General features: G+C 40.0%; 1 protein-coding gene across 3 annotated transcripts in view; it reads right to left on the bottom strand.

Annotated features, from left to right (window-relative positions):
- The window catches only part of Pik3c2g (phosphatidylinositol-4-phosphate 3-kinase catalytic subunit type 2 gamma), a 402,869-nt gene that overhangs the window by 87,569 nt on the left and 303,702 nt on the right, over positions 1 to 11,598 (bottom strand). For all 3 annotated transcript variants that reach the window (XM_029563391.1, XM_029563392.1, XM_029563394.1), the window contains one exon: positions 10,171 to 10,280. In XM_029563391.1, coding sequence (XP_029419251.1) covers positions 10,171 to 10,280 — 110 coding nt within the window. The remainder of the gene's footprint in view (positions 1 to 10,170; positions 10,281 to 11,598) is intronic.

Here is an 11,598-nt window from a genome sequence, read left to right as displayed (position 1 = left end):
TTTTGGTCTTTTTTGAGACAGGGTCTCCCTGTAGCCCCAGCTGTTCTGGAACTCACTGTGTAGACCAGGCTGGCCTTGAACTCACAGAGCTCCGCCTGCCTCTGCTTCTGGCATGTGCAATAAACACACTATTAAGCTTGTTTTTTCCCATTGGCATTAGACTTTCCAGCTTTCTGAGTCAACCATCATTTCAGGAGGACTGACAAATTGATACAGCTTTGCCACAAGATTTTTATTCCAAGAGGCAATAATCCAGGATGCAACTTGTAACTTCTGAAATGTCCAACCTAAGCTTTCTGCAACTCAAGTTTATGAAGTATGCTATCAGATAATTCCTATTTTGTTACACACTTATGTATCAACAAATATTCAAGCACATGTTTTTAAGCCTAAGTGTGCCATTTCAAAATGTATCCCACAAGTCATCATTGCTAATGTATTCTGTGTGCATAGTAAGAGACACTTTGTTTTTTGTTTTGTTTTGAGAAGGTGTCCTGCTCCTTTGGCTTTGACGCCTTCATTCTTTTGCCTCAGTCCTCTGAACGCTGGGAGCACTTTAATGTTGGAAAACTCAAAATAAAAGGCATGGAAGGGAGCTCCTGATGACTGGTTGCACAAGGTGTAATGTATACGTACAAATACAAAATAAAATAAAAAATTTTTACATTTATTTTTATTTTTATGTGCATGAGTGTATTGCCTGCATGTATGTAAGTGTACATGTGTCATGCAATGCCTGTGGAGTCAGGAGAGGACATTGGATCCCCTGGAACTGGAGTTATGGACAGTTGTTAACCACCATGTGGGTGCTGGGAACTGAACCTGGGTCCTCTGCAAGAGCAGCCAGAGCTCTTAGCTGTTGAGCCGTCTCCCTAGCCCCTCATGGGGGCTAAGTCTTATGGGCACGACAATATGCTGCCATAGTTTGTAATACACAATCGTAAACATGTTACTATGTTCCTTCTGATGGTCTAGAAAGAAAGTGATCACTAGAGAGTGATCTGGAGATGCTGAAGCTACAGACTATCTATAGTGACATGACAGAGTCAGGACATGAGAAGTTGTACACTGGATTTCTCTCCACGTTTTTTGACATAATTGTAACCTGCAAAGAGCACCTGTTATATAAGAAATCAGCTTTGTTTTATCTCAGATCACTTTTTCTTCCTATAACCATATGACTGTTATTAGTTAATGGCTTTAGGAGACTGAATTCTTCCTCCTCCTCCTCCTCCTCCTTTTTCTTCTTCTTCTTCTTCTTCTTCTTCTTCTTCTTCTTCTTCTTCTTCTTCTTCTTCTTCTTCATTATTTTATCTGTGTGAGTGTATTGCCTGCATGTTGGTAGGTGCACGCGTGTCATGCAATGCCCACGGAAGTCAGAAGAGGGTTTAGATCCCCTGGAACTGGAGTTACAGGCAGTTGTTAGCTGCCATGTGGGTGCTGGGAATTGAACCTGAGTCCTTTGCAAGAACAGCCAGTGCTCTTAACCACTATTTCTCCAGTCTCCAGGAGACTGAATTCTTGAATTAATAAAACATAATTTGTGACTAAACCATGTGATTTCCCAGGGATCAAATGTGATAACAAAAATCTTTGGAAAGAGACTACTAGTGAGCAGTATTTTTAAAATTACTAACTAAATAACTAAATAAATGACTGCACATGAGTCAAAAAGTAGCAAACTGTACTTGGAGAAAAAGGAAAATAAATGTATATATTCATGGTTCAAGGGAATCTGACCCATGATAAACTCTCTCGAACCCCTTCTTACAAAAGTCATATTCATGTGAGGATTAGAGTGGCTGTCTCCTCCTCCTCCTCTTCCAGTTCCTGCTCCTCCTTCTTCCTCCTCCTCCTCTTCCTCCTTCTGCCTCCTCTTTCTCCTCCTCCCCTTTTTCTCCTTTCTCCTCCTCTTACTTTCCCTCTTTTAGAACTTGACTTTAAAATCTTTTCAAATGCCTTTGCTGTTTGCCAGCTTGAGGATTCAAGTCTTCAGAATTAATGATATAAAGCCAGTGAGTCTTAAGTAAATGTCACAACAGGCCCCTCTCTCCACACGGACAGGAACTCCAGACTCCAGAGCCTCAACTATAAAGAATTCATTCTTACACAGTCTCATCCAGGCAGTTGGCAATAACTGGTCAAATCAGAGAAAGTAGAATGGAGGAAGTAGGGAAAGTTGGTGGCTAAGTCTGGTTACAAAGTAATAGGCCAGTGAAATGATAGTTGTGGTTGCACCCTCAAAGCCAGACTATTTTACTGTTAATATTGAAATTAAATCCTATGCAAAACAAGAAAGTAAAACTTAAAGTACAACAATATAGAAGAACCAACAGTAATAACCACTGCTAGAATTAAGGCTTTAAAAAATTTTAAAATATGAAAAATATATTTTAAAGTGGTAAATGATTTTCACTTAGCTGCTTGTTAAAGTCACTGGAATAGGTTAGCTGTGTGCAGCACAGGGTGAGGGCACAGCTGCCTGTGGACTGATGCACACAGCACTGTGCAGGCAGCAGCTGTTGTAAAATAGCATTTTCCTGGCTCTTTATCTTTCTTAACTAATGATTTTTGGTACCTTTTGTACATACATTAAACTTTTCAAATGCTTTTAGCCTTCAAATTGATGGTATCCCAAAGACTTGAAAATATCTTGACTTGATAATTAGCTAATTAGACAAATTGTTTATAACATAGTTTAAAACTAGAAATTTTCCTTCTTCAAAAATTTAGAACATCAGGGCTGGAGAGATGGCTCAGTTGTTAAGAGCACTGGCTGCTCTTGCAGAGGATCTGGGTTCAATTCCCAGCACCCATATGGTGGCTAGAAACCATCTATAATTCCAGTTCAAGGGGAATCTAATGCCTTCTTCTGACCGCCGAGGACAATGATTGACATAAGTGTACTTACATACATGCAGGCAACATACTCATACTCACAAAATAAAAATAACAAATAAAATATTTAAAAAATTTAGAACAACAACCAAGCTCTCACATGTCATAATGAGTGTGACTGACCACAGGACTGAGAAGTACAGATACTGCTCTAAGATTTCTATAGTACTGTTCTATTGACTGGTTGAAAAAAGATAAAAAAAACCAAGAGCTCATAAAATCAGCATGTTTTGGATTGGTTATTATGATTAAGTTAAAAACAGTGAAGGGTTTTCAGGACAGAAGAGATGCCAAGAGCATCTTTGAGTCTGCTTTGCAAATTTAGGCAAAGTTGCACACTGGTTACTTCCAGTAGATTCTGCTTTTCCTGGGGAGTGCTCACCTCAGTAGGTGCTGATGGTTAAGCTAAGATAAAGGAAGCACTGACTCTTATTTGAAGAATTATGAAAATTTAGAGTATGGAAATTTGCATAAAATTTCTAAAGAAAATGTAATAAGAACCTAGGAATCTGTATTCCTGCACAATATGCTTTTTCTGAATTTTGAAGAGAAAACAGATACGAAGCCATGGAACTATGCTTGGATGTCTTTGAGCATAGCCTCGTCTGTTCTCTGACCACAAGATCTAAAAGAGAAGGCAGGAACACAGAATGGCGCTATGTCTACGACCCTAGGCGGCTCACAACTGTGGCTCCCGTGTCAGTGATGTAGAATCCAGATACACTCTCTTTAGATGATTCAATCTGCTTCAAGTTATACTCATTGACACAACCAAATTTGGCTTACCCATGGGCCCCTCCCAAGACTGTTCTCCAAAGTGCAAAGCTCAGAGAAGCATGTTCTAGGCTATGTCTTGGCAAGGTATACAGATGGCATGACTCAAGACAAACAGGGGAGTCCACAGAAGTGTGAATGCAGAGCCCTGTACACCATGGAGGAAGTGGGTGAGTGAATCAGATGCTTCTCTGGAATTTATCCTGAAGAACACTGGGAAATTGGCATTGAGAAGTGTTACATGATGGGCAGAGATAACAGAGCAAGAGTTCTGTTTCTACCAGAAACCAGACAGGTCCAACTGGTTCCTGGGATTACTGGGTTACTGTGCACATCCTTGATCTTTCAGATATCAGATAGACCTTCTAGCTTTTGCTATCAAAATACCTAGTATCTTTTAAAAATATCTTATTTATCATTTTTATTTTATGTGTATGAGTGTATTCCCTGCATGTCTATAAGTGCACCTGTGTCATGCAATGCCTGAGGTCAGAAGAGGCTGTTGGACAGTTGTTATGCACCATCTGGGTGCTTGGAATTGAACCTGGGTCCTCTACAAGACCAGATGGTCCTCTGAGCCATCTCTCCAGCCCCCTAATATCTTTCTTAATTTTTTTTTAAAGTTTGTAGTTTTGCTTTGTTTCAGCCTACCTTCAGTTTTAGCTGGAGAGTAGACCTTATATTTCCTGAACCACAGATTCTGAGTGGCAGGCCAAAGGGACATGTGGGTATCCGTGAAGCATTTCTCCTCTCACTTTTAGAAAATGAAATGGGAAGAAATGAAACGCACAGCGTGGATGTGGGCAGGGAGTTGGGTGGTGAAGTCGAGGTGTAATCATTCCAGTCTACTCTGGGAGGATGGTTATCTGTTTCTGAGGACAGCTAACCCGAGGTGTGAGAGTGATTGAAATTTCTGAAATAACCCATTTGGACAGGATTTTAATGATGGTCTCCTTTGTCTCCTAGCAGTGTGTGCTGCAGAGATATTCCATGGAAGTATCAATTTGCAGGGGCCTGAGTCATGATACTGTCTTGATTCTATTCCACAGGACTGCTGTAAGAGGAACAGAATTAGAGTTAGGCAAGTAAAGAGAGGGCTTGACAGGGGCGTGAAAACTCTCTGTGCCCAATGAGCCAATTCATTTTTATTTTTCTTCTCTATACCATTAATTGCAATATATTTTTAAATTTTATTTTAATTGAATTTTTGAAATTTTCATACAATATAGTTTGATGGTATTTATATTCTATTATATATTATATATTATGCACTGTCTTTGTCTTTCCCCCTCCCATCAGCCATCAAATGTCACAAGTTCCTTAGGTTGGGTTGGAGTTTCTTAATCACTTCCCTGTGTCTATGCTGGGATTTTGTCTGGTTTGAGCTTGATACCTATTTCAAACCTCTGTCTCCCAAAGCTCAGGGATCACTGTGAAGGAGGAGGCAGAAAGATTGTAAGGGCCTGAGGGGGAATGTCTGGAAACAGAGTCTTCCAGACATCTGGTTGGTGACTCATATGAACTCACAACAATGGTGACAGCAAGCACAAGTCCTATGTGAGCTCAGACAATGTAATTTTGAATGCTGCACAGTGTATAGCATCTTCTGAAACTGTTAAAATCAGCTCTGGACCCCAAGTGTACACCCAGGAACAAAGGCAGCAATCAGTGCGCTGGGTGTTGGGGACAGGAAAGGTCAATTCTTTATGTCAAGTCTCAAGCAAACTGAAAGGGATGCCTCCTGCTGCTACAAGCTCAGGAAGGATGCGGCACTTAGAGCAGTCGCAAGTGCTTCATCTCAGATGGCTCAGGCCTTACTCAGGACTCAGCTCTGATCTTGATGGTGATGAGGGCATGGATTCTTTTGTCTTATTTTTATCTGTAACTTAGTAATTACTTCAGAATAAACAGTGGCCTACATGCTTTTAGTATCAAAACAAAGAAATAATGAGAACAAAAAATGTAAACACACAGAGAATATGTCTCTCAAATATAAAATCAACAATGTAACATAACTCACACACATATATGTATATGTGTTTGAGTTAACGATTTTCACTGAGGCACCAGTACCCACGATGGATCCATTACTGAACTTGGTTTCTTTCTACGTGGTGTCAGAGAATGTAGCTAAAGAGGACCATATTATTTACACAGAAAGTTCATTTGAATATCTCTATGACCAATACAACCAAAGTTCAACTAACCAAGGGCTGAAAATACTTTGAAAATAATTTAATCTGCACTGACCATGAACAGACATTTCCCTCCTGTCATCTGCCTATGAACAGCATAGTAGAACAGCTGCTTGCACATCCTTTACCCTGTTAGGTGGGATAAATAACCCAGAGATGACCTAGCATGTACAGAGGGCACCATGGTTTCTGCACACACCCCATGTCACTTTACATGAGGGACTTGAACATCCTTGGATTTTAGTATCTTTAGGGAATTCTAGACCAAGACTTTCTTGGGTATTCTCTTGGGTACTGGCTATAAGCACATGCACATAAATCCTACTTAAATCCTAAGTGCTACGCCTAAACTGCATTATCATCTATAATTGATCTAGTTGTTTTTCCACAAACACACACTATTCACTGTTTAAGGACTTACAGAAGAAGTACACATGTTTTAGAAATTCAGTATACACAACAGATCCCAGGAGACTTTTGAATAGTCTGGACTCTCAGGCACAAACAACGAAAGCTTCTTGACCCACTTTATCAAGTTCTTCATTGTGCTACATGGAATGTGAAATATCCGTGAAATATTTATGCTGACCAAAGAACCTGCAGGGGAATTGAATAGACAAACTATACGTACATTAAATCATATCTAAGAAAAATAAAGGTATGTAATTGAAACTGTAGGATAAAATATACAACTGAAGCAGACTATTGGAAGTTCAGAATGACTGAATCTCATGGGAGAGTTTTGCTGAGAAGATATAGAACATCTCAAGGCATTCAGGGACGGGTCAAGAAAGAAAAAGAACTGGAGGAAGGAGGCTGCTGGGGAGTCAGTGCTAGGGAACTGCACACCAGTCTCTAAGGCAGCAGTTAGAGCAGCTCTTGTACCAGACACCCAGGGGACAAGTGGTAGAACAGAGTTAAGAGTTCTCCAAAGGGATATCTACCTTCTGCTGAGGTTTGGGGTGTTCAGAATGTGAGGACTGGTGTTTGAGAAAGGATGAAAGATACATTTTGATCAAACTCAGCCAAATAGGGTAAAGGACAACTTCAATGGAAATGTGGCCTCGACAGCACAGCAGCATGATCTGTGAACCTCTGTAGCCCTGAGTCTATAGAAACTCCATATTCTAGAACATCACCCCCCGGATTTGAATCATGGCTATGGCTCTATCTTCTGGAAATTTGTTTCATTTCTCTAGGGGTCCAACCTATTAATTTAAATTTATAGATAGAAATGTTACTACCTCCTATGGCTGTTTAGGTGATGAGGTTATGAAAAGCACAGGGCCTGATACTTACGAAGCACTGTATTAGATGTTAGCTACCGTTACTGTCTTCTTAAACCTAGTTATTGGGTGTTTAAACTGTAATTTCAGAGCTTGTCTCATATTCAGCTATTCTTAGAAACGGAAAAGTTGGAATGTCTCCCGTTTTACATGGGAGAAATGGATGTAGTAGTATATTGTAGTATATTGAGTAACATGAAATGTAAGGTAATATGAAATTCAGTATTAAATTAAGCACAACACAAAAGTTTGCTTGTCCTGTAGAAGTATGGAAAAACGATTAGCAAATGCTGAATAATAAGAGGTTTCATGGATGGTTTTCTAGCCTATCAGGATTAGGTTAGGATTGAAAGTTAGATCACATCCCCCCTTCATCAAAAATGCATGATTCTATATGTGAGTTAAATGGACAAAACAGAAATGAATGTTATATCAAGAAAATGATCTGTCCATGAAAGGATTCATAACAGAAGTGGGGGATAAGCCTTGACAAAGACAATTAGATTAGAGTGGATCAGGAAGAGAAAAGGATTGGTGAGACATGCAGGTTATTAGACACAAGGATGATGTGTCCTAGCTCACAGAGTTAGATGTCTTTTAACCTTGCAATGGTGAGGCAGTTCCTTCTCTAAACTCTGAACTTCTACACAAAGTTGTAGAAGGAAACTTAATTAGTAGAAAAGACCCATATAACATCTTTAAGTGTGCCAATTAGCCTGGCTGAGGTGCGCTGTGCAGGTGGGTAAGGAGGATAAACTCATGGCTGGTAGGCTGTTGGTTTAGGTCTGCTTCTTGCCTAGATCATGCCCCTTGGAAGTGGAAGGAGATGGTCAGCTTAGGGGAGATCACTCACACACAAGACCATGCCTTTTATAGACATGAGTGTGTTCCGTCAAGGGATGAGAAGAGATGGAAATTGAACAGATGAAGTCTGTTCATGGTTTTCCTTTGACCAGGGACTAAAGGAGCTTTTATTCATCTCAATGAATGTATACTGCCTGATATGGGTGCTGGGAATTGAACACAGATCCTCTGGAAGGGCAGCAAGTGCTCTTAGCTGCTGAGCCATCTATCCAGCACCCCCTTCTGTTCTACTTGAGGCTAGGTTGTGAGCCTTCCTGGGTGTTCTCACACAAGGAACCCATACCCATCAGTTAAGATGAGTTGAGAGTTATTGAACCTTGAGAAATGAGGTCTATACTAACTACTCATATCTTCAAATTAATGGTTTGGCCATAGTGAGTTAATAGTTGGGATTTTAAAAGTAAATATAAAAATTTCTTTGTTTTAAATTTTGTTATTGCTTCCCTGAGACAGGATCTTGCTTTATAGCTCAGGGTGGTCTAGAGCTAACTATGCAGTTCAAGTTATCCTCAAATTCATAACAATCCTCCTGCCTCAGCTTCCTCTTCTGAGGACATTTTTAAAATTAAAAAAACATTTATTTTTATTTTATATGTGTGATAGTTTTGCCTGCATGTGTATAAGTGCTCCTATGTTATGTAGTGCCCACAGAGACGAGAAGAGGGCATCAGATTCCCTGAAACTGGAGTTAAAGAAGATTGTGAGCAGCCATGTGGGTACTGGGAGCTGAATCTGAGCCCTCTACTAGAGCAGCTTGTGCTCTTAACTGCTAAGCCATCTCTCCAGCACCCTGAGGACATTTTTTTTAAAGAGCGGAGAAAAGCCCTACCAGTCTTTCCGGAGGAACCACTCATGGTAGATGTTTTAAAAAAAACTAAACAGGTAGCAAGAACGGTATTCCCTCCTCAACCCCCCGCCCCACATTAACGGAGACTCTGCCTAGTGCTACTTAATGATAGATAGTTTCCAGTATTGATGCTTTAGAAAACTCTGGAACAGAAAGCTAAGACCTAGATCTTAGTTCTTTTCCTTTCTTCTTCTCTTGATGGTAGGCAAGACCCTAAAATTTTTTGCATGTGCTTTCTCTGTTGATATTTATTTTCAGAATTGATCAAGTATAAGGGAGCTTCCATATCTAACATTCTAGGATTCTGTCATATGCCTTAAATTCTACCACAAGTTCCGCTTGTCCATTGTGACTGTCCATAGCCTGTCCACAGAGAGAAACCTCCAATGAAGTTCTCCAAGTGTACAGGACAGCATGGTGGTGCCCCACTGCAGCCCTGCACTGGGAAGACAGTCTTTATCGTACACTCTAGAAATAGGAAAAAATCAAATCCAGGAGGAGTTTCTTTATAACTGTTTCTTTCAAAAGTGTCCTTTCCATTAAATAGAATATAATCTGTGTTGAGAATATTTGCTGTCTGAAAATATAAGAATAATTAAAAGACACAAAGGAGGTTCACTATGAAGAGTCATGGGAAAGAGTTCTGTTTTCTTTACTTAGGCTGTTTACAGGGTAACTGCAGCTGACATTTACTGAATGCCTGCAGTAGGCAAAGAATTATGCTATCTATTCAAAAATAAAAACTCAAAAGGATCTTACATTATGAAATGCACTGTCCTTAGGACAATGCTTAGAGTCTAATTGATATTCACTGTATCCTGATGAGACTCTTACCTTGATGTACACTAGTGTTCCCTAGACTGGCTTAATAAAAAATAGATTAAAAGTACAAGACAGTCATAGGTCTTTGACCGAATATTCCAATATTTGTATTGTCTTACGGATGAAAGAACTGGGTCCTTTCTCATCATAAATCTCTTTCTCCAAACTGCTTTTCTGGACAGAGTTCAAGTAGAATAACAAATTTATTTATGTCAGCTCTTGCTCTTTTCAATGACCTCTTATTGAGCAATCTGCTAGATGAAGAGGCTGGTTAGCAAAACGGCATGCTGCAGAAACACTAGCCAAAGGCTTCTGTTCTGATTTTAAAAAAATAAAAAAGGGCATAGTTGGTCCTAGACACGGTAGCTTCATATCTAGTCATGATATGACACGGTAGCTTCATGACTAGTCAACTGGAGATCACCTTAACTGTGGGCTGCGTCTCTGCACACATGCATGCCTATACACTTAATGCTCATCTTACTTGGTAAAATGGCTTGTGGCTTCAAGGTCTGTGTCCTGTGGACGGAGATTGTTGTATACATATTTCAGGTCTTCGATTCCACTTAGCTCAGGCAATCCAGCATATAGCATCTTCACATCAATGAAACCCAAAACCAGAAAGGGAAAATAAATGCAGACAAAAATCAAACTTACTTGGTTCATTCTGATGACAGACAAACAGACATTTAAGTGTACGTCCCAGTGGCTTCCAGTTTGCATACATGAATGGACACAATTTCATGCTTTTAAACCTCTTCTAGGCAGTGGAAGCAGTAAGAACAAGTCAAAGAACCATTTCAATTGGTGGAGCTTGCACAGTAATAATTCTATTTTATGCTCATCATAAACCAGTGAAGTAAACATGACCATGTTACTATTCCCACGTCAGAATTTCTGGACCCATCATTTAACATTTGAGTGATTTTTCAGAAAGTTCAACTTCCTTAAGCCTCCATTTTCTTCCATCTGAAATAGTACAAAATTACCCAACATATTCTGGGAGAAGCAAATGCAGGGTTTTCATTTGTATCACACAATATTACACAAAAATACATATGATATTTGTTTTAAAGAGGACAGGTACGAGTTCCAGAAAGCTGTGAGTGACATGTCTAGGTCAACTGTGCACTAACAGAGAATGAAGGTCCCCTCTGCTCCTGAATCCTACAACTCACACTCTAAGAACACAGTTCACTCTGCTTATGTGGTGTTTGTATTTACTAAAGATTATTAAAGCAATGAAACAATTAGAGATAGGGGCAGGAAAGATGGCTCAGCAGTTAAGAGCACTGGCTGCTCTTGAGGAAGACCTGAGTTTGATTCCCAGCACCCACACAGTGGCTAGCAATTGTCTGTAACTTCCATTCCGGAGGAACCTGACACCCTCTTCTGTCCACCACAGGTACTTGCAGGACACTGGTGCACATACCTGCATGCAGGCAATACACTCATACACATAAAATAAAAATAATAAATAAGATATTAAAAAATAAATAATTAAAGATAGAATCATGTCGGTATGTTATGCCTATCTTTAAGAAGATACTTTGCTTATATTGTACTGCGTAATGAAGGGATATGATTTTCTTTAGTTGTGGACCCAATTTGTTTTTTAGAAGAATCTGTTTGAAGCAATTTAAAAGTTTCTAAGAAACAGAAGAAGAAATAGAAAAAGAGGAGAGGGATGAGAGGAGGTGAAGGTAAAGGAAAGGAGGAGGAGGGGAGGAGGAGGAGAAGGAGGAAGAGGGGAGAGGAGGGGAGGAGGAGGAGAAGGAGGAAGAGGAAGGAGATCACTTCAACTGTGGGCTGTGTGTGTGGGTGGAAGAGGAGGAGAAGGAGGAAGAGGAGGAGGGAGAGATCACCTCAACTGTGGGCTGTGCGTGTGTGGGTGGAGGAGGAGGAGGAGGAG

Source organism: Nannospalax galili, unplaced genomic scaffold, assembly GCF_000622305.1.
Source record: "Nannospalax galili isolate Female #2095 unplaced genomic scaffold, S.galili_v1.0 scaffold1230, whole genome shotgun sequence".
NCBI lineage: Eukaryota > Metazoa > Chordata > Mammalia > Rodentia > Spalacidae > Nannospalax > Nannospalax galili.
Note: the sequence above shows the minus strand (reverse complement) of the source record. Positions and strands in the feature narration are given on the sequence as shown.